Source organism: Terrapene carolina, unplaced genomic scaffold, assembly GCF_002925995.2.
Source record: "Terrapene carolina triunguis isolate 2854851 unplaced genomic scaffold, T_m_triunguis-2.0 Scaffold93, whole genome shotgun sequence".
Lineage (NCBI taxonomy): Eukaryota > Metazoa > Chordata > Testudines > Emydidae > Terrapene > Terrapene triunguis.
This window is the reverse complement of record NW_020664444.1, coordinates 15,936,318-15,960,408: the sequence shown is the minus strand read 5'-3', so window position 1 is coordinate 15,960,408 and position 24,091 is coordinate 15,936,318. Positions and strand designations below refer to the sequence as shown.

The 24,091-nt window shown below is 42.0% G+C and overlaps 1 protein-coding gene across 2 annotated transcripts in view; it reads left to right on the top strand.

Moving 5' to 3' along the window:
* Nucleotides 1–12,196, top strand: part of VWA3A (von Willebrand factor A domain containing 3A) — a 56,575-nt gene extending 44,379 nt beyond the window's left edge. The window contains exons 20-26 of one of the 2 annotated variants that reach the window (XM_029911305.1): nt 3,921–4,065; nt 5,223–5,367; nt 6,675–6,826; nt 8,799–8,925; nt 9,586–9,683; nt 11,028–11,091; nt 12,077–12,196. In XM_029911305.1, coding sequence (XP_029767165.1) covers nt 3,921–4,065; nt 5,223–5,367; nt 6,675–6,826; nt 8,799–8,925; nt 9,586–9,683; nt 11,028–11,091; nt 12,077–12,085 — 740 coding nt within the window. In that variant the 3' untranslated portion in view covers nt 12,086–12,196. Of the gene's footprint in view, nt 1–3,920; nt 4,066–5,222; nt 5,368–6,674; nt 6,827–8,798; nt 8,926–9,585; nt 9,688–11,027; nt 11,092–12,076 lie in introns of those variants that run through there. The other variant, XM_029911306.1, reaches the window with a different exon arrangement.
* Nucleotides 12,197–24,091: the final 11,895 nt, after the last annotated feature.

The following is a 24,091-nucleotide window of genomic DNA, read 5'->3' as shown; positions in this document are numbered from 1 at the left end:
ATCTATTATTCCATGATTATTTAGTTGCACAATTTGCTGAAGGATCCACTCCCTTGTCCTCTCCTTGCTGCAGAATTGTGCTCCAGAATCTAAACTTTCATTTTTTTAAATTAATGTTTATGGTAAAGTCCTCATGGTTGTAAAGAAAACCTTGAAAGATCAACTAAGGTATGTACACTGCAATGAAAAACACACAGTTGGCCCATGCCCTCTGACTTGGGCTCGCGGGGCTCAGGCTGCAGGGCTGTTCCATTGCAGTGTAGGCTTTCTGGGCTCAGGATGGAACCTGAGCTTTGGGACCCTCCCACCTTGCAAGGTCCTCCAGCCCAAACCAAGAAGTCTACACTGCAATGAAACAGCCCCACAGCCTGAGCCCCAGGAGCTTGAGTCAGCTGGCATGGGCCAGCTGCAAGTTTTTATTTACAGTGTAGACATACCTTAAGTGCAAACTTGGCATGCAATATTCTCTTCCAGAGTCTGCGGAGAGTTTGAAACACTAGCTTTGAGTGGTGGGAACTGCCTCTGTTAATCTCAATAGGGTATTAACCCTAAAACCCAAAGATTTCAAGGCAATCCAAGTAACTGTGTGGAATTTAGAAGAGTCCATCTTTAAACAGAAAGCTTTTCTAAACCTTAATTGCAGCATAATTGGTACTCTGCTATAATCGGTTAAATACTAACACTAAACATTTCACTGCAGATCATTTTAATAAAAACATCTATTTAATGTGCTTATCCCACAAATCCAAATGGTTTGTCATGCCTCCTCAGTGCCAGATGTCTTTATTGCCCTTATATAGCTGCCAAAAGCTCCTGCTTTCCCACCTGACTTCTAGAATGCAGTTATCAGCTGCATGCCCCAAAAAAAGTCAATGTTGAAAACTGAAGATGTGGGGATAGTGTTAAATACATTAAATTTACTGTCAAAAAATCACACAAGGACTGCTGTACTGCTTGTGGTATTGGTGTTTATTTTTAAAAATTAAAAGAAGTTGCATTGGAATTTCCAATCTGCCACCTCAGAGTGCAGCAGAATCCAGGGACCTTGCAGCTGAATTTAGACCCTGCTTGCTATGGAGTACATGGTGCCCTGCTCATACATTTTTTAGTGTTTGTGAAAAGTACCAGGTTGATATTCCTGGAAACAGAACATGGCCACAGCAATGCAAGCTTCCCCACATCCACCACTGCTAATGTGCCTCAATCTTGACATGGAGGGCCCATTCTAAGGGTGAAAGAATGGTTCAGTACCCAAACTGATTAAGTCTTGGGCTTCATGTACAGCTATATCGCAGCACAGCTACACCACTGTAGCACTTTAGTGAAGACGTTCCTACGCCTACAGGAGAGCTTCTCCTATCGCGTAGTTAATCTACTTCCCCGAGAGGCAGTAGCTCTGTCAGCGGGAGAAGCTCTCCCACTGACAGAGTGCTGTCTCATGGGGGGTTAGGTCAGTATAATTTAGGGCTATCAAGTGATTAAAAAAATGAATTGCGATTATTCGTGCTGTTAAACAATAATAGAATACCATTTATTTAAATATTTTTGGATGTTTTCTACATTTTCAAATATATTGATTTCAATTACAACACAGAATACAAAGTGTACAGTGCTCACTATATATTTTTTATTACAAATATTTTAACTGAAAACAACAAAAGAAATAGTATTTTTCAGTTCACCTAATACAAGTACTGTAGTGCAGTCTCTTTATAATGAAAGTTGAACTTACAAATGTAGAATTATGTACCAAAAATAAAACAATGTAAAACTTTAGAGCCTGCAAGTCCACTCAGTCCTACGTCAGCCAATCACTCCGACAAACAAGTTTGTTTACATTTGCAGGAGATAATGCTCCCCGCTTCTTGTTTTCAATGTCACCTGAAAGTGAGAACAGGCGTTTGCATCACACTGTTGTAGTCGGCGTCGCAAGATATTTACGTGCCAGATGCGCTAAAGATTCATATGTCCTTTCATGCTTCAACCACCATTCCAGAGGACATGCGTCCATGCTGATGACAGGTTCTGCTCGATTACCATCCAAAGCAGTGCGGACCAACATGTTCATTTTCATCATCTGAGTCAGATGCCACCAGCACAAGGTTGATTTTCTTTTTTGGTGGTTCGGGTTCTGTAGTTTCTTCCGCATCAGAGTGTTGCTCTTTTAAGACTTCTGAAAGCATGCTGTGTACCTCATCCCTCTCAAATTTTGGATGGCACTTCAGATACTTAAACCTGGGGTTGAGTACTGTAGCTATTTTTAGAAATCTCACATTGGTACTTTATTTGCGTTTTGTCAAATCTGCTGTGAAAGTGTTCTTAAAACAAACATGTGCTGGGTCATCATCCAAGACTGCTATAACATGAAATATATGGCAGAATGTGGGTAAAACAGAAAAGGAGACATACAATTCTCCCCCAAAGAGTTCAGTCACAAATGTAATTAACACATTATTTTTTTAACAAGCGTCATCAGCATGGAAGCATGTCCTCTGGAATGGTGGCCGAAGCATGAAGGGGCATACGAATGTTTAGCATATCTGGCACGTAAAGACCTTGCAATGCCTGCTACAAAAGTGCCATGCAAACGCCTGTTCTCACTTTCAGGTGACATTGTAAATAAGAAGGAGGCAGCAGTATCTCCAGTAAATGTAAACAAACTTGTTTGTCTTAGCGATTGGCAGAAGAAGTAGGACTGAGTGGACTTGTAGGTTCTAAAGTTTTACATTGTTTTGTTTTTGAGTGCAGTTATGTAACAAAAAAAAAATCTACATTTGTAAGTTACGCTTTCATGATAAAGAGATTGCACTACAAAACTTGTAAGAGGTGAATTGAAAAATACTATTTCTTTTGTTTATCATTTTTACAGTGAAAATATTTGTAATAAAAAATAATATAAAGTGAGCACTGTACACTTTGTATTCTATGTTGTAATAGAAATCAGTATATTTGAAAATGTAGAAAAACATCCAAAATATTTAATAAATTTCAATTGGTATTCTATTGTTTAACAGTGCAATTAATCGCGATTAATTTTTTTGAGTTAACTGCGATTAATTGACAGCTCTAGTATAACTGCATTGCTTATGCATGTGGACAAAGTTATACTGATATAGGTATGTAATGTAGACCTGGCCTTTGACCTGTACAGCATCTTCAAAAGACAAGCCTGGGTGCTTACATTCACAACTTTGCTAGACACTAAAAAACCTGGTCTTAAAGACACTGGATGTATGGGCTTATTACAACAATCTGTAACCCACTAACCCCCCTTTTTTGTCCAATGACAGAAGAGGTGTCAATGGGCCACTTCACCTTGAATGGTCCCTTAGAAGCTGTGTTAAGTATGTATGCTAAACAATCTGTTACACCTTGTATGTAGCTGTGACACTCTGAGAGATGTCTACACTGCAATTAGAAACCCGAGGCTGGCCCATGCCAGCTGACTTGGGCTTGCGGGCTCAGGCTAAGGGCTGTTTAACTGAGGTATAATGTTCTGACTCAGGCTGCAGCCCAAGCTCTGGGACCCTCCCATCTTGCAGTGTTCCAGAGCCCAGGCTTCAGCCTGACTGTCTACACTGCAATTAAACAGCCCCTAAACCTGAGCCCCACAAGCCAGAGTCAGCTGGCATGGGGCAGCTGCAGATTTGTAATTGCAGTGTAGATATACCATAAATGCCTTTCCCAGACCTGAATAAGAGCTCTGTGTAGCTCAAAAGTTTGTCTCTTTTACCAACAGAAGTTGGTCCAATAAAAGATGTACCTCATCCACCTTCTCTTTCTAATATCCTGGGCCCAACACAACTACAACAATGCTGCAAACAATGGAAAATTGAACTGATAATCTCAGTTGAAATGGTATATTTATAAAATGAGTCTATGAACTAATATTATGCTCTAAATCTCATGTTCTGGACTAGGAAGCCGGCGATTATTTGGCACCATTTTGGAGACAAAAGTATGCATCTTGATTGATACATCTGGTTCCATGGACCCTTATTTGCAACAGGTCACAAAAGAGCTTACCTCCCTCATCTGGGAACAGCTAAGAAAGAATAATGCTAGGTATGTGTGAAAAGCTGATGACTGAAAGCTGTACAGTACTAAATAGCTAATTAAATGGTATTGAAACACAATAGGAGCAGTTATTAGGAAATAGTACAGAATACATGTTTATTTTTTAAACCAGTAAGTATCTATTAAATCTTACATCTTTTCAAAGGATGTAAAGCAGTACATCCTTGATTATTTGAATCTCATTTATCTGAAATGACCTCTTATCCAAAATAGTTTTGTCCCCCAGCATCTGTTGTTTACAAAGATAATTTGATCAAAAACCTTGATTAGCCAAACTTTTTTAAAAAATTACCCATTCAGATAATAGAGGCTGAACAGGTCTCAGTATACAGAACATACATGGGCATTGCTTTTTAAAACAGTGCTAGCATGAGAGGGAGCCTGTGCCTCAGAATAGACTTGGACAGTCCAGTTAGTTTGCAATCTTTCAGATGGCACCATTTGAATAAGTATTGTGAGCTGTTCTCTGATAGAAGGAAAAACACAACTCCGGACTCAGAAGAGAGAGAAGGGAGTACCCGCCAGGAAACTCAGTGGAAAGCATGCGCATGGGAAGCCCAACTCAATAAAGTGCAGTCCAGATGCTAGCTATCATCAGCTGGGAAACAGTGAAAATCTTTAGGCCAGCAAGATGGCAGCCATTGGGGACTGAAAGTAACAGTAATGTATAAGAACCACTCAGGTGGAATGAACTTCCAATTTATTATTATTTATTTGTATTACAGTAGCAGCTAGCGGCCCCAAGTGAGTTCAGGGCCCCACTGCGCAAGGTACTTTGCAAACACACTGTAAGAGATGATATACCTGCACTAATATGCTGACAATCTAAATAGATTCTGAGAAAGGGAATACTGTAACATATAGTTTGCATAGATACTTTTTGTAGGTGGGGAGAACTAAGGGATAAAGAGATTAAGTAATTTACCCATGGTCACATAGTGAGTCTATGGCAGATATAGGAACTGAACTCAGGTCTCCTCAGTCCCAATCCTGTGCCTTACCCACAAGAGTATTATTCCTCCCAAACTTAACCTAAATATAGAAAATAGAACACATAGGTGCTGACATTTGACACTAAAATATAATTGTGTATTAGGATGCTGATATTGGCATTGTCAATAACAGAATTACATCTTTCTTGCCAGGTTTAACCTGCTGAGATTTGCAGAAGATATAGACACTTGGCAGGAGTTTCTTGTAGAGGCTACAGATGAAACATGTCATGATGCTGTACAATGGGTGTCAAAATTCCAAGCTCATGGCAATACATGTGTCCTTAAGGCTTTGCAGGTTAGTTAACTGTATATCATATTGTGGCAAAATAATGTGTATTATGATAATAAAAACATTGCTCTACATAACCAAATTATTTTCCAGCGTTAATGTCAGTTAAGTGCTAATTTAGCACAAAACACTTGAAAAATGTGTAATATATTGAACAGATCTGGGATCAAGCCACATTTGGATCCAGTCCTTATCCCAAAATTCAGAGGTGTTTGGAACCATCATTAGTATTGGAGTCAGTAAAAACCTAAAATGTTTCATTCTTTTAGATTAATGCAGCTGTCCACTAACCCTCTGCACATTCAACCAAAGTTTAGAAAAAAGAGATAACATGCCCGTAACTAGTTCTTCAAGATGAGAGCCCTTGTAACGCCACTTGTTTGGGATATTACGTGTGCTTGGGGACAAGTTGGAGCCCCCTAGGTCATTGAGGCCATGTACATGCTCCTTTGTGGATCCAAACTGACACACCTGACAATATATAAAGTACCGTATCCACTCCGCTTCCTTTTTCCACATAATCAAATCTTCACCTAAAGGCTTCAAAGAAGTGGAAAAAGTAGATGAGAAGTGTGAATCTATATGGACAATCACTTGAAGTACAGTAACTAATAAGTATCCCTTCTTTCTCTTGTGAGAATTGCCAGAATACTATGGAAGATTAACTCTTAAGAGGTGAATATGTAGAGGGCTAATTAGGGATCCTACAATCCCTAATTTGGAATCAGTTCTAGAAAACAAGTCAAGAGAGTATTGCTGGCTAAATGTAAATCTAACTCCAGATAGCCTTACAAAACTCCCAGTTGGAGGCAATTCTTAGGTAAGGCTGCACTGGATCTAGTGGAATGTGATCTCAGTCTCATCGTCCCAGTACAAGTTTTCTTAGTGTACACAAATCTTTAGATAGTGAAATACCTGCCAAGTCATGATACTCTGATTTTCAGAGGTTGAGTCCCTACAAGTTCAACTGAAGTCAATGAAGTCTTACTAGCCCAGTTCAAGTCAGCAGCTTTCAAAATCAGGACCAACTAATCTGCCTACCTAGTCTAATTCACTGAGACAGTCTCGGAAGATTATCTTTCCCTGGGTTTATTGTCTTATGAACATTCTATCAATTTAGAAAAAAGATGTATCCTTTCTAAACAGTAATTAAGATCCTTTTCATATTCAATATAGTCATTTTCTGTTCTGCGCATCTTGATATGATTTGTGTGTAGTTACCGAAGTAAACAGGATTTAGAAAACATTACAATAAAGTGAAAATGCTGTTTAAATGGTACCCCAATGTTTAAATTCATTTTCTGCTTTTTCAGAAAGCTTTCTGTTTTCAAGATCTAGAGGCACTGTATGTTCTGACCGATGGAAAGCCAGATACCAGCTGCAGTCTCATTCTAAAAGAAGTTGAAAAGATTAGAAAGAAACAAACCATTAAAATCCACACCATTTCTTTTAACTGTTCAGACAGGTATATATTACTTTACAGAAGAGTATGAAATTCGTTAAAATACTAGTTTAGGTATTGTCATTGTAATGCTCCCAATGGTAACACAAAAGCATGAGTACCAACATCAGCGTAGACTGTTAAAAACCAGGGAACAAACTCCTAATTTGTTATGAGTTCTAAACTTAGATTTCATCAGCCAACTGCAAATTCCTCAGGCACTTTAACAGTCTTAAATGGAGTCACAGACAGAGACTCCTTGCAGACTCAGGTCTGTCTTGCCACATAGGTGAGCATAGCTCTGTGATAGCTGGCCCTTTACACTAAGCACAGTAATATTCAGGTTACTCCTGATCCCAAAGGAATAGTCACCACGGGTCAATTGTGCTTTAGGTCTGACACCCACAGTGCTTGTAACTAATCCTATAGTAAACTATATGAAGATTTATTAGATAGGAAAAGGAAATTGGAGAGCTGTTTATAAGCAAGCAAGCAGACCCACAAATGAGTTAGTCTTAGGTTTCAAAAAGTAATAAAGGCTTCTATAATCAGCAAGCTCTGTTTGTCCTTTAGGGCTAACCTAGGCTAAACAGCTAAGGATCTCTTGCTTATGCCTAGAAACACCTTGCACCCCTAGAGTCCAAGCAGCATAGAGATACCTAGTTCCTTTTGTTTGGGATTTTTATCCCCCTCCTGCCATGTGCTCTGAGCTGCCAACTCAGCTAATGGGAGTAGAGCAGAACAGTAATAAGTCTGTAGACACTACCTATGCTGATGGGAGGGATTCTCTCATCGGTGTAGGTAATACACCTTCCCAAGAGGCGGTAGCTAGGTCAATGGAAGAATTTTTCTATTGACGTAGTGCTGTCTACTCTGATGGTTAGGTCTGTTTAACTATGCACTTAGGTGTGTGGATTTTTCACATTCCTGAACAACATAGTTAAGCCGACTTAATTTTCTAGTGTAGACCAGACTATAATTAGTGTGTAATGATTCACAGTCATAGAGGCTCACAATGGAGTCTCATATATTACATTACAATATGGAACACATATTAACAAGCAAGATTAATGGATGCAGCAACTCAAGCATTCAGTAAAGTCCAAATACTAAACTCTCTTATAATTCTAATAACCTATTTTATCAATATTAACCCACAAGTGAGGCAGATAGATTCCAGTTATGTATCTGTTAGTGTCCAGTTGAGACATGGATACCATAGCATTAGCTGGCGCCTGGCCTGCCAGCATCACAGTCATGTTTTGCATTCCTTGTTTTCCTGAAACTCTGGATATATGGAACACTGTGTTGTGGTGACTTAACACATACGTTGATTTACAGATTCAGATAATAGGTTAAGGCAGCAATTATGGCTGTTTAAAAACAAACCTTGTGTTGTAAACTGAGCAAGTCTCTTAATGTGTAACATATACTATTAATAAAGGACACAAATGTCATATTTAATATCACTTTTCTGACCCTAACTTGCACTGAAATTGAATCTCAGTGTCTTCCTTTTTGGTGTAGCTGTAGACTTCAGGGGCCAGCTCCTCAATTTGTGTAAATTGTCATAGCTCCATTGACTTCAATGGGAGTTTTGACAATTGACATTCGTGGAGAATCTGGCCCTAGAGATAGAGATCTATTACTTTATTGCCATTGTAAGTCATTTAAGTTACTTATCGTACCCGTGATTTTTTTCTCCAGTGTGTAAATCCACATTTCTGCCTAGAAGTCTGGGTTCCAGTGCTTATTGCTATGCTGTCCCTATAACTGTTGGTTAAAAGTAACCAGCCTTTGGAGTTTATGATCACTAAGTATTATTATATAATTTATATATCCCCCCATAGCTGGAAAAGACTCTAGAAATGATCTAGATATTTGTAAGCTTACTCCCCAAACTGCATGCTTAGAAATACAAGAGTCCCTGACAGAAAGGCTCTAGTAATGCTCAGGAGCAATCATTACTGGTAATTTACTGCTTTATTGTCAACAGAAGAGCTAATGAATTTCTGAAGAAGCTGGCCTCTCAAACAGGAGGACGCTACCATCGCTGTATTGGAGATATGGATGGACAGTTAGCAGCACACAGAATGTTGACAGAAGGGTTTGATGATGATGATGTATGTTCAATAGTTGTTTGGATTGTGTTTCTTTATGGAATGTATATTTTTCTCCATATCTAAAGTACACTTTTAAAAAAATAAAATATAAGACTCCCAAGGTATCTTGCACTGAGATGTTTGGGATCCGAACAACAAAATTTAATGTCTGGCTATACCTATTGCCCAGCCACACTGAGGAGGTGAATGAAGCCATGGAAGGAGTGTAAGATGCAGAAGAATTTGGAAATGAGAGCAAACCAAAACCCTGGATCTGAATACCCCTGAGTTGTATCAAAGTTCGGCTGTCCTCCTCACTACCATCTATTTATGTTTTATCCATCTATTATGTCTTGGTTTTAGATTATAAAATATTTGGGACAGGGACTGTCATTTACTATGTTTTTACTGTGCTTAGTATACTGGGGCTCCAACCTGATTGAGGCCTCCAGGCACTATTGCAATAGAAATGTTTAATAAAAATAAAGACCAGATCCATCTCAAGTAGAATTTGGAGTTAAACCCTCTGTTCTATCTCTTCATAAATAGAAGATCTTGTCTGGCCCTGGTGAGTGTGAAGTTCAGAAGTTTGGGTTCAATTATTTACATTTGTTTGCTGCCCTAAGATTTGTAAGCAATTGCTGTAGATTATAGCAACCACATTTTAATTTTATATTTTAGGATCCAGTTTTTCCTTTCTTCGAAGGAGATGATTTAAAGAAACTTGCTCAAGAAGTAGCAAAAGCCAGAAGCTTTTTAATGCAGGCAAAATCTTTTAGGTGAGTATCTATCCAGGATCTTTCAATAAATACTGCTTTTCTTTCATAGAGGGAGCCAAGGAGGAAGTTACATGGTTAAAGAATATCTGGCTACCAATTTCTGCTTCTTACAAAAGAATCATTTTATCTCCCCTATATTTGTTTCTTGCGCTCACGGCATTATTTTTAAGTGTGAGGAAGGGACATCCATGCAGACTGCCTCCTCTAGAGTTTCTGTTCTTATACCACAACCAATCACCAGTATCTGAGCATCTTCTAGAAGTGCACTGAGCTACGTGACTAATATCTCTGTCTCTTGTGGGTGTCTCTCTCTCCCTTTTCCTAAGTGAAAAATTCTGTGAGGTTGATCTTTTTGTTCAGCTCTCCCCTCTTCCCTACCAGAACAAGGTACTGCTTGGTTCCTATCTTCTTCAAAGAGAAAAGTGACTCTATCTGATGTGAGCTTCCTCCTCCCTTTCACTCTCCACTCTCCGTCAGCCTGATTTCAGAATCTGAAGCATCAGTCCTACTCTTTCTCTGCCAACACCATTATCTGCTCCCTCGGTCTCATCCTCTTGTGACTTCTGTGACCCTCTACCATCTTCTGCATAGTATCTCTTTCTACTGGCAACTTTTCTTTCAGCATCTCCTGTGGCTGCTCCACGTTCTTTGCTTCCACATTCTGTCAGGGTTCCACAGGGTTCAGTGCTGGCCCCTCATCACTTCTCTCTGTGTGCTTTAGTTCAAGGCAGCCTAATCTATCCTCATGGTTTAAGTTATCATCACTATGCCAGTAACTCCCAGACAATTTCTCTCTCCTCCCCGTCCTCTTCCCCTTCTGGATTTCCTGCCACCATTAGAAGCTCTTATCACAGAAAGATATGGCACATCGGGAGAAGGGCATTACTCAGACATAAATGATTTAAAAAATTAAACCTAACAAACTTGCATAATTTTACAAACAACCTTGTAGTGCTGTGAAAAATATCATCTGTTCTTGTATGCAACAAGTCCACAACAAATCAATTTCAACAAGTACAACTGAACTACAATTGATCCTTATGTTCCTACGATGTCATTCTGATGTCACCCAGGGCCAGGGCCAGTGCTTAAATTGTGCCAGGGCTTATCAGGGCTGAGCCCTGGCACTCTAGGTTGGCAATTCATAGCCCTGGTACCTCTGGGCTTGCTGCATAAAGTTATGTAAAAAAAAAAATTGTTTGAAGCCCAGCACCTCTTTTATTACAAATTAAGCAATGGCGAGAGCTAATTGGAGAGACATAGTAATAACTATATAACTAGATACCTTCTTTTAGGAAAAAATGCTGTGATAATTTTACATTCCTTATTTTTCCTTTTAAATAGGTTGCTATTAGAAAAATGGAATTTGGACCAAAAGGACAATTCTTTTTTTAAAAAAAATCCTCAGGTAACCAGTCAGTACAAAACAAGTCATTGATTGTATATTTTTATGAGGATGTTATTTCAAATTAGAATCCCGTATTTTCCAACTTCGGAGAGAGTCATTGCTTAATGTAAATAGCTATTCATTCCAGCTGTTTTAGTGTTTAGCTCAGTTACCTTAGCAGCAGCAGCACCTAACAAATACATGCACAAGGAAGTTCACAGGTTGTAATGTGTTTTGGGAGGATGAAAAGTGCTATACAGACGTGTGTTTTATTAATTAAGGGCTCCATGCTTCAGAAAGAATTAATAGCAAAGCTCTTTTGGAGGCATAGTGCCCAATATTATGTGTTTTTGCTGGAATAAAAATTTATAAGAGATTCTAGTCCATGTCTGTTGGTAACATGTGACTATCAGGTTATAAAAACTTTGAATAGTAAAATACAGTATACATTGGTATCAGCAGCATCCAGGTATAGCAGGGTTCAGACGAATGGATTCCAAGATAAAAATGAGAGCACTGTTTACCAAAATTTTAAATGAACCAAAGATGCACTGTTCAAGCATGTACTAACTTAGCTGCTTCAATGCAATACTATTTTAATAGGCATGCATTGAGTAAGGAAGCCCTTCTTCACTTGATGTGACTTCAGTGGGACTACTCATATGTTAAAAGTTATGTACTATCTCTGTACTTAATTTGTGCATATGTTTAGGTGCTTTGCTAGGTCAGGGCTTTGACAGAGGTGAAGACTTTCTGCCAGTTGAAGCCTGCAGCCTGGACAGTAAATCAGGCCCAGAATGCACATACAGTTCAACCTTTGTAAGCATAGGGAAATAATAAGTTTGGATAATAAGGGTTTTGAAAAATTAAGCAAATTTGCAATGTAGTTAATAGATAAAACGGGGATACAACTGTTTCTCCTAACTATTATTGTAATAAGAATTGCTTCAATTAATTTGCATTGTATGTTGAGCCTCTTATTTGATGTGTTGTTTTTTTTTTACAGTTATTTTAACAGACTCCAGATATGATCCTTGATGGATAAAAGAGATGGACTATCATTCTAAAAAGAAAATTATTCCCAATGTCTTTATATAGTGATGTCAAGAAACAACTGTTTGCACAGGAAAAAAAATAAAGCCTAAAGTTGAAGAGAATGCATTTGCCAAAAAGATTTTGCAAATAACCATTTTCACTTATTGCTCTAAATTTTCTCTTTGCTGCCATCGCAAGTAGGAAGGAAAGATGATTCTAGAAATCAGCAGACCCACAAGCAAGCAATACCCTTTCATGCTGATAAAGTCCAGCTGAATTCACTATGGGTCCAATTCAACTGTCAACTACAATCAAGGGAGAGACTATCACTGACATCAGTGGTAGTTTGTTCAGAATTCTTTGGTAACAGTTCCAGAGAGACTGAACATGTGTTCACAGGAGTCTTGTGAGAAAATGCAATTCAAACTAACTGCACGGTTCTGAATTTTCCAGCAATTGCATAAAATATGCACTTCTAGCTAGCAAACCCAGGCACCAAGGATGGAATCCTGGCCTCACTGAAGTCAATGGGAGTTTTGCCATTGCCTTTGGGGCCAAGATTTCATCCCAAAAATTTAACAGATGTAATATTAAGTAGAAATGGGCCAGAAATGTAAAGTCCGGATAGTGATCTGAGATTTCCAAAGTCCAGGTGTCTATAGATCCCAGTGTTTTGTTTGGGCCCACCTCAAATACTAACTGTAAATGTATACATCTGGGAAAAATGAATGTGGGACATACTTACAAGACGAAGGACTCTATCCTTGGAAGCAGTGACTGCTCTTTGATTTGGGGGTTCTGGGGCTTAATCAGCTGATCATGAGCGCTCAGTGACAGTGTGATTCTGTGGCCAAAAGAGCTAGTTTGATCCTGGGATGCATGAACAGGGAATTTCCAGTAGGAGTAAAGAGGTTATTTTACCTCTGTATTGGGCACTGGTGTGACCACTGCTGGAATACTGTATCCAGTTCTGGTTTTCACAGTTCAAGAAGGATGTTGATAAATTGGAGACGGTTCAGAGAAGAGCCACAAGAATTAGTAAAAGAATTAGAAGATATGCCTTATAGTGATAGACTCAAGGAGCTCAATCTATTTAGCTTAACAAAGAGAAGGTAAGGGGTGACTTGATTACAGTCTATTAATACCTACATGGGGAACAAGTATTTAATAATGGGCTCAGAGATATACTATGATCCAATAGCTGGAAGTTGAAGCTAGACAAATTCAGACTGGAAATAAGATGTAAATTTTTTTACGGTAAGAGTAATCATTGGAACAAGGGTCATGGTGGATTCTCCATCATTAACAAGATTGAATGTTTTTCTAAAGGATCTGCTCTAGGAATTATTTTGGGGAAGTTCTATGGCCTCCGTTTTCTGGCCTTTGAATCTATGAACTTCACTTTTATGCTAGCAAAGGACTGGAAAGGAGCCAAATTTTTTTGACCAGTGCCCACTGAAATAAATTAGGGGGGTTACCTGTAACATGTGGTGTACTCTTACCTCTCCTCACCCTTTATTCCTCTTTCCAAGAGAACTAATGGGAGATCTTATAATACACAGAAAAATAAACAGAAAACTGTCTCCCACTGTCCAAGTGGTGAAAAACTTCAGTTTGATTCCTCTTCTGCAATAAAACAAAAAGTGTTTAATATTTTTATTCTGAGTTTTATGTTAATTCTCACATAACAGGTACTGTAATTTTAATCTGGTTAAGTTTTTGCAATAGACAAAACCAAGCAACTCTTCCCATTGATAGTATGAAAATAATTGGTCCATGTCTGTTTGAAATAATCAGAACTCTATGTATGCTTTTTCTTACATTGCCATGTAGTCTGACATAGAATCAGTCACTGTCCCACAATCACTGTTTTCCAGATTCTAAGCTTCCTTTAAAATTCATTTAGTTATACAGAGCCTTACAAACGTGACCCAAGACTAGTACAGTACAGTTTTGTCTTCCTGAGTCTGCAGGCAGTCTGAAACAATAACTCTGAGAAGCGTGAATTTGTCTCTGTTCAGCTCAATGGAGTCTGAACTCTGATACCTGATCACAGGTGACAACATTGACATTTATTTCATGGCTTATTATTTTATTATAAACCTACCCAGGAGCTTTGAAGTATGAGTTGTCCCCTATGCAACTGGCGAAAGTTCTAGCTTCTCTTTGGTGCAAATGCACTTACTGCATTTTCAACACAAAATTCTGTGACTGGCCACTCAACCTCATCCCTGATTGTAGGGGCCTGAAAACTACTGTGACAATGCTGGGCAGCTCCTTCATTTTCAGAGAGCTGCTATTGGTCATCTCTGACTCCCCAACTGTTAGATGACAGAGCATAAAAAAGGAGGGGTATCTTTGGGCATCATTTCTTGTGATTTCACTCATGCTATATGTATATAATTTCTAAAGAACTTTGGGATGAGAGGTGCTATATAACAAATGTATATTGTTGTTATGAATGATTAGGACTAGCTCTGTTAAAATGACAGACTATTTAAATGTTAGATATAACAATTGAAAAGGTGGAAATATTGATTTTTGTAGTAATAAACGGTGAACTGGGAAGACCACAGTGGGGAGTGGGTTTTTATTGGTTATGTTTTTCTTGGGAGGCAAGGAGTGGCTGGCTTTTAAAGAGAAAAAAGTCTGACAGTTGCCAAAAAGAGGATGTCATTCATTCTTCACTGGTTTTAAAACAATGGCATTTAAATTATGAGCTAGATTTTGACACCCTTACTAAGGGAGAGTGGAAATTTCCTTAGCAAATGGTCCCATTGAAATCAGTAGGGCTCAAATCTCAAAGTAAGATATTACGCAGTATGAATAAGGGTGTTTGAATCCATCTATATGACGTTGCAAATCCAGACTTCAGCGTGTTCTGTGTTAGATGGTGACTGACTCTCTTATTTAAAGATTTAGAAGCATTTTCTCTCCCTTTTAAATGTTTTCTGTCATTTTTCAGCAAGACATTTCTTGCATGTTGTTTTTTGTAAGTTTGACTGATTCAAAATGTCCTTTGAGTGACAGCTCTGTCTGTACACAGTAATCTTTACATTTTTTCTGTAAAATTATGGTTATTAATGGTTTACTACATTAAAGCTATTTGTAACTTGGCTCAGTACCCCTTTGTATGAACACCAATACTAAAGATTGCTACTTGGAACATCAGACTATGATAGACAAAGACGATACCTCTTGATTTGAAAGAAGAACAGCTCTCCTTTCAAAAGAGCTAGCCCAGTATGACATTGACATTGCAGCACTCAGTGAAACTAGATTGGCAGACAAGGGCATTATTACAGAATCGGCTGAGGGCTTGGAAGGGGAAAGAACCACACAAAGATAGACTCCATGGAGTGGGAATTGCCATCAAAACCAAACTCTTGCAATGTCTTGAAGACTTCCCAATAGGCACCAACGAAAGACTCAAGAAACTCCAGTTACCGCTAAATAAGTCATGATTTGCTACCATCATCAGTGCATATGTGCCCACCTTCACAAGCCATGACGATGCTAAGGAATGGTTCTATTCCAGAGGTGGGCAAACTACAGCCAGTGGGACCGTCCTGCCTGGCCCCTGAGCTTCTGGCCCGGGAGGCTAGCCCATGCCCCCTCCCCTGCTGTTCCCCCCTCCCCTGCAGCCTCAGCTCGCCCTGCTGCCGGTGCAATGCTCTGAGTGGTGGGGCTGCGAGCTCCTGGGGAAGCGCAGCTGCAGAGCCTGGCCTGACCCGGTCTCTGTGCTGTGTGGCGGCAGCGGCGTGGCCCAGCTCCAGCCAGGCGGCACGGCTGTAGCGCCTCCAGGCAGCGCGGTAAGGGGGCACAAAACAGGGGGACTTGGATAGAGGGCAGGGGAGTTTGGGGTGGTGGTCAGGGAGTTGGGGGTGTGGATAGGGGTCGGGGTGGTCAGAGGGCGGGGAACGGGTGGTTGAATGGGGGCAGGGGTCCTGGGGGGGGAGTCAGGAAGCGGGGGTTGGATGGGGTGGCAGGGGGCAGTCGGGCAGGGGTTCCGGGGTCGGACAGGGAGAGGGGGGGGGGTTGGATGGGGCAGGGGTTGTCAGGAATGAGAGGAGGGGTTGGATGGGGTGACGGGAGTACGGGGGTGGTCGGGGAGTAGGGTGTGTGGATGGGGCAGGGGTCCCGGGCGGGCCGTCAGGGAACAGGGAGGGTTGGATGGGGCAGGAGTCCCGGGGGGGGGGCAGGTAGGAGGTGGGGGCTGGGCCACGACCCCCTCCCCTAACCTGCCCTCCATACAATTTACGAAACCCAATGCGGCCCTCAGGCAAAAAGGTTTGCCTGCCCCGGTGTAGACACTTACTACAGCAATGGGAGGGGTTCTCCCAGAGATAAGATTCAGCCCACTTCTTCCTTTATCTCTCTTTGCCCCACCCTCTCAATGCTCTTTTCACTCACCTGCCGTAGGAGTATTGTGTCCACAGCTCCTGCTCTCTCACTGAGCCTGATGTGGGAATCCCTAACATGCTTTGGACATTAAATGTGGCCTAATTTTCCAAAGCGCATAGCTCTTTCAGTTGCCATTGATGTCATAGGGAGCTGAAGATGCTCAGCCGTTTTGGAAAACAGGTCAGATTTGTTTAAGAGCTTTGGGATGTATTTTTACAAACCTTGACCATAGGCAAAATGTAACTGCTGTAGGTGAAGATACTTCCTGAGAAACAGAAAAATGTGGAACATAATGCCTACAAGCAATTTCTTGAACAGAAAAACAAATAGATCATCCTTAGGGACCTAAGGATTATATTCTGAAGTTAATTCCAGCAAACTCACTGAGGCTAGGTCTACACTACAGCGGTGTTCCGACCTAAGATACGCAACTTCAGCTACGTGAATACCGTAGCTGAAGTTGCGTATTTTAGGTCGGCTTACCTGGTGGTGAGGACGGGGGAAAGCCGACCGCTGCCGCGCTGCCGCCGACTCCGCTGCCGCCTCTTGTCGAGGTGGATTTCCAGAGTCGACGGCAGAGCGATCAGGGATCGATTTTACCGCGTCCTCACGAGACGCGGTAAGTCGATCCCCGATAAACCGATTGCTACCCGCCGGATCGGCGGGTAGTGAAGACGTAGCCTGAGACACTTCAGCCTTATTGCAGGCTGACTCACTCCCGGAAGTGAAAAAGGCCTTGTTCACAGGCCTGAATTGCCGGCCACCAAGAGCCAGTTCAGGCTGACGTGGGTAATGAATTAACCTCATAAAAAACAACGCCATTGTATAGATGCATACTCCCCAGCCCCTGTCCCAAAGCTGAGATAGACAGCTAAGCCACCTTACCTGGCAGATGCTACATCTGTATCACCTAAAAGACAAATAACTTTATCTGTACACCATCCTCACAGGAAAGAACAATAAATCAGTGCATGCAGTCATCTTCTCATTTGAGGCACCCCAGCTGCATGAATTCCACAAACTTCTCCAGAAACTTTCTCACTGGGGTGAATATTTAAAAATTTCAGAGCAAATTCTGTAAGCTGAAAAAAACGCATTACCTGCTACGTGAAATGACCCATCTCTCACTTTAAAAATATACCTGAGTTTACAAACGGCATAAATAGGTTTTCATTTCTTTTTAATCAACGTACAAGCCTAGTTTTGTGCTAAGATGTACCTAACTGGGTGTCATTTTTAAGATCTCCTTGTCCACTGTTGGCTATTATTGGACTTAAATTGAAAAGACCAAATGTTCTTGGATCCAGGACTCCTGGGTTAAATACCCTGCTTTACCACAGACTCCATGATCTCGGGCAGGTCACTTAGGCCAAAATATGGCTTTAATTTCTCTATCTCAGTTTAACTTTTTGGAAAATGGGCCTCAAATGATGCTTTGATACTTAATCAATGAATACCTGAAAAAGCTCTTTGAGACCTTTTTTCAGAGGATTTTATGCAATCACTTAATCAAGTCCTAATGTAAAAGCATGTAGTCTTAGTTTATGAATATCTCCTTTTCCCCATGTGCCATGCATCAGTATGCTGCTGCACTTCATTGATTCTATGTGCACAAAGGCCCCAATCCTGCGAATACTTAAGCACGTGTATTAATTTAATCAATAAGACAATCTGTATGCTTAAATTTAAGCACCTTTGTACATGTTTGCAGTATTAGGGTCGAGACTGTATAAATCAAGATGAAAGTGGTAAGGCATTTACAGCAACAAATGTTGATCTATAAAGATCTGAAGACATATTTTTTTTAAACTTGCTACTGCCAGCTCCAGGAATTTTTCATTCATTCTTCACTGTGTATTAACTACATGCAAAACAGTGCTGCAAATCTAGGTCCACAGGGAAAATACTTCAGCTAGTCTGTGTGTGTTGGATTAGATGAAACCAAAAAAGTCTCACTCAGTTGGGAGGAAGATATATTCTGTGAAGGGTTCATTTTAAAATACTTTTTCTCACTTTTTTTAAACAAGAGACTTTCCTGTGTGTTTTTCAAAGGGGAATTTAAAATTCCCTATATTTTATTGTTCAGAATTCTCCCTCATTCAAAATACACCCATATGAGACATAGCTTTGCTTGTACCATTTATATAGAATTGCAATATAAATAATAAATGTTATATTCATGCTGTCTGTGGATCTCAACAGTGCATAAGCTAAGACCTTGATTCAGTGAGACCTGTCCCTGTTTAGAAGAGGCTGACAGAAGGAAGGCTGACAGAGGCTGCTTCTGGGGAGGGCAGTGAAATGAGCCGAGCCCTGCCCTGGCCTGGCTTCCAGCCAGATTCCAACTACAGGTTGAAAGCATTTCTCTCTTTTGAAATTATGGGGCAATATAAAGAACCTGAGCACACTTGGGAACATCAACATGCTGTTCTAAGGATTCCTGCTATCCTGGTGCTAATAAACATCCACAGAAGAGAGTTTTCATCCTCACATTTACAAGGAAGAGCCAAGACAATTACTAACTGTAAGTAGAAAGGTACTTTATAGCTTTTCTGCATCTTTTGTGATCAGGATTGCAGTGGGGAAGCTAAAGATGAACCCACCGTATTTGGTCCTAGTTAGACATAACCCTGAGCATATTTACATTGATTATATACAAGTCTTGAGTGAATCACAAATTGAAAGAAACAGAGTGATGTAATAGATGATGGAAACAAATTTCTGACTGGGATTTCCATACAGCACTTAAAATGCAGGGAGCATTTTCTAACACTGTCTGATGGTGATGAATTTCCTGGTGCCAAAAGTGGTTTTAAAAAGAGATTTTATGTAATATCCTGCTTGTGAAAGGACATTTCTGGAGGAACTCTCCAGTTCCTTGGGGAGCTGTTGCCCCTTTTGATCCAAGCAGCTAGTCAAAGTCTGGGGCCCTGCGGATGTTCCAGCTGGGAGTAGAAATTGGTGGCAGTCAGGTATTTCTTTGGACCAGTCTTATTTATTTACAAGGAATGTACAAAACCCTGTGACTCTGAACGCAGAAGGAACCAAGAATGAAATTAGCTTACCAAATGTCTTTAGCCAACATCAAACCCAAACGCACTCTCAAACTTTTCCCAGGGTCATGCAATGCTTACAGGCTCCTGCTTGGCTTTCTTGCCTCTCCCTGTTCTTAGTTTCTGTGTGTTCTCTCCTACCCACTGTGACACTACTCCATATTCTTCGCAGTATTATTATGATGATGTGATTATGACATAAAGGCCATGTGAGATATCATTGGAAAGGTTTCAAGTATCAGGGGGTAGCCGTGTTATCTGTATCTACAAAAACAACAAGGAGTCTGGTGGCACCTTAAAGACTAACAGATTTATTGGGGCATAAGCTTTCGTGGGTAAAAACCTCACTTCTTCAGATGCATAGAGTGAAAGTTACAGATGCAAGCATTATATACTGACACATGGAGAGAAGGGAGTTACTTTGCAAGTGGAGAACCAGTGTTGACAGGGCCAATTCAATCAGGGTGGATCTAGTCCACTCCCAGTAATAGATGAGGAGGTGTCAATTCCAGGAGAGGAAAAGCTGCTTCTGTAATGAGCCAGCCACTCCCAGTCCCTATTCAAGCCCAGATTAATGGTGTTAAATTTGCAAATGAATTTTAGTTCTGCTGTTTCGCTTTGAAGTCTGTTTCTGAAGTTTTTTTGTTCAATAATAGTGACTTTTAAATCTGTAATAGAATGACCAGGGAGATTGAAGTGTTCACTTACTGGCTTTTGTATGTTACCATTCCTGATGTCCGATTTGTGTCCATTTATTCTTTTGCGGAGTGACTGTCCGGTTTGGCCAATGTACATGGCAGAGGGGCATTGCTGGCACACGATGGCATATATAACATTAGTAGATGTGCAGGTGAATGAGCCCTTGATGATGTGGCTGATGTGGTTGGGTCCTGTGATGGTGTCACCAGAGTAAATATGGGGACAGAGTAGGCAACGAGGTTTGCTACAGGGATTGGTTCCTGGGTTCGTGTTTCTGTGGTGTGGTGTGTAGTTGCTGGTGAGTATTTGCTTCAGGTTGGGGGGTTGTCTGTAAGCGAGGACTGGCCTGCCTCCCAAGATCTGTGAGAGTGAGGGATCGATTTCCAGGGTAGGTTGTAGATCGTGGATAATGTGCTGGAGAGGTTTTAGCTGGGGGCTGTATGTGATGGCAAGTGGTGTTCTGTTATTGTCCTTGTTGGGCCTGTCCTGTAGTAGGTGATTTCTGGGTACCCGTCTTGCTCTGTCAATCTGTTTCCTCACTTCCCCAGGTGGGTATTGTAGTTTTAAGAATGCTTTATAAAGATCTTGTAGGTGTTTGTCTCTGTCTGAGGGGTTGGAGCAAATTCGGTTGTATCTTAGGGCTTGGCTGTAGACAATGGATAGTGTGATGTGTTTTGGATGGAAGCTGGAGGCATGTAGGTACGTATAGCGGTCAGTAGGTTTCCGGTATAGGGTGGTGTTTTATGTGCCCATCACTTATTTGCACTGTAGTATCCAGGAAGTGGATCTCTTGTGTGGACTGGTCCAGGCTGAGGTTGATGGTGGGGTGGAAATTGTTGAAGTCCAGGTGGAATTCTTTAAGGGCCTCTTTTCCGTGGGTCCATATGATGAAGATGTCATCAATGTAGCGCAAGTAGAGGAGGGGCACTAGGGGATGAGAGCTGAGGAAGCGTTGTTCTAAGTCAGCCATAAAAATGTTGGCATATTGTGGGGCCATGTGGGTACCCATAGCAGTGCCACTGACTTGAAGGTATAAGTTGTCCCCAAATCTGAAGTGGTTGTGGGTGAGGACAAAGTCACAAAGCTCAGCCACCAGGCGTGCTGGGGCCTCACCAGGGATACTGTTCCTGACAGCTTGTAGTCCATCCTCATGTGGAATATTGGTGTAAAGTGCTTCTGCATCCATGGTGGCCAGGATGGTGTTTTCAGGAAGAACACCAATGCATTGTAGTTTCCTCAGGAAGTCAGTGGTGTCTCGAAGATAGCTGGGAGTGCTGGTAGCGTAGGGTCTGAGAAGAGAGTCCAAATAGCCAGATAATCCTGCTGTAAGAGTGCCAATGCCAGAGATGATGGGGTGTCCAGGGTTTCCGGGTTTATGGATCTTGGGTAGCAGATAGAATACCCCTGGTTGGGGATCTGGGGGGGTGTCCATGTAGATTTGTTCCCGTACTGTAGCCGGGAATTTCTTGAGCAGATGGTGTAATTCCTTTTGGTATTCCTCAGTGGGATCAGAGGATAGTGGCCTGTAGAATGTGGTCTTGGAGAGTTGTCTGGCAGTCTCCTGTTCATAATCCGACCTGTTCATTATGACTACAGCACCTCCTTTGTCAGCCCCTTTGATTATAATGTCAGAGTTGTTTCTGAGGCTGTGGATGGCATTGCGTTCTGTACAGCTGAGGTTGTGGGACAAGTGATGTTGTTTGTCCACAATTTCAGCCTGTGCACGTCTGCGGAAGCACTCTATGTAGAGGTCCAGTCTGTCATTTCAACCGTCAGGAGGAGTCCATGCAGAGTTCTTCTTCTTGTAGTGTTGGTAGGAGGGTTCCTGTGGGTCAATGCACTGTTCAGTGGTGCGTTGAAAATATTCCTTGAGTCGGAGACAACGAAAGTAGGCTTCCAGATCACCGCAGAACTGTATCGCGTTCGTGGGGATGGTGGGACAGAAAGAGAGTCCCCGAGATAGGACAGACTCTTCTGCTGGCCTAAGTGTGTGGTTGGAAAAATTGACAATGTTGTTAGATGAGTTGAGGGTACCACTGTTGTAGCCCCCTGTGGCAGGTAGGAGTTTAGATAGCTTACTGTCCTTTTTCCTCTGTAGAGAAGTGAAGTGTGCATTGTAAATGGCTTGTCTCATTTTTGTAAAGTCCAGCCACGTGGAAGTTTGTGTGGAAGGTTGGTATTGTATGAGAGTCTCCAGTTTTGAGAGCTCATTCTTGATCTTCTCCTGTCTGCTGTACAGGATGCTGATCAGGTGGTTCCTCAGTTTCTTTGAAAGTGTGTGGCACAGTCTCTCACCATAGTCAGTGTAGTATGTCGATTGCAATGGATTTTTTACCTTCAATCCATTTGGTATGATGTCCATCTGTTTGCATTTGGAGAGGAAGATGTCTGTCTGTCTGTCTGTCTGTATCTGTGCAAGTTTTTTGTTGAGGTTGATGGATTACCACTCCATACGGCTAAATTTAGTGCCTTGCATGGTGTCAAGTATCAGGGAGAAAGGTTATGATTTACTGAATATGATTGTCTATTCCTATGCATGTATCATTTTTTGTATCTGAAGGTTGGAATAGTGACTATGTATATGTATCACAAATGTGTTTACACCTGGGGAATACCCACTAGGCAAAAGATTGTCAATCTAGATGGCTGGCTGGGAAGAGCCCATTCAGGTTACAGGGCCATTAGGAGCAGGGCCAGTGCAAGGAAGTTTCGCGCCCTAGGCGAAACTTCCACCTTGCGCCCCCCCCCCAGCTAACCCCGCCCACCGCCCCCGTGGCAGCTAACCACGCCCACCCGCCCCTCCCACCCGAAGAGTCCCCCCTCCCCCGCGGCAGCTAACCCCACCTGGGGAGCCCCCCCTCGCAGCAGCTATCCCCCTTGAAAGCCACCCCTCTACGGCAGCTAACCCGGCCCGGGCAGCCCCCCCTCCCCCCCGCGGAAGCTAACCCTGCCCCCCTCCACGGCAGCTAACCCCGCCCGCCGTGGCAGCTAACCCTGCCCGGGGAGCCCGCCCCAGCTCTCCTCTGCTGAGCATGCCGGTGCTGCTCTAATTCTCCTCCCCTCCCAGGCTTGCGGCACCAATTGGAGGAGACTTAGAGTGGGGGCTGTGTGCTCAGCAGAGGAGGCAGAGTGGAGGTGATCTGGGGTGGGGAGCAGTTCCCCTGTGCACCCCCCCGTTACTGTGGGCAGCCCTCCCCACCCCCCCGCCCCAGATCACCTCCAGTCCACCTCCTCGCCTGAGCGGGATTTTAGGCGCCCTCAACCACTAGGCACCCTAGGCGGCCGCCTAGTTTGCCTAAATGGTTGCACCAGCCCTGATTAGGAGATAGGGTGACCAGACGTCCTGATAAAATTGGGACTGTCCCGATATTGGGACTGTCCCAATATTTAGGCGTTTGTCCCGCGTCCCGACCAATGTTTGTCCTGATATTTGGCGGCACTCCGCTTTTTTTTTTTCCCTCCGCCGGTTACCCCCCCCCCCCCATGTGTCCCGATATTTTCTTCCTCTCATCTGGTCACCCTATTAGGAGAAAATAATAGGTCTTAGAAGAAGTTAATCTCCCACCAGGGAGTCTTCCTGAGGATGCTACAAACAGCCTCCAAGCAATGGCTGCTGTGGCACTATAGGGGCAATGTGACCAGGTCACCTGATACTGGAGTCCATCTTGGAATACCAGTGTTTTTCCACTGATTGGTGTGGGAACGAAGCTTGGAGACAAGGGGTTCCCACTATATGTAAAAGCTATTTAAGGCAGAGGAGCGACATCATCGAGGCTCTTCAATGACTCCCCACCCAAAGAGACTCCTGAAAACAGCTGAGGAACAAAGAC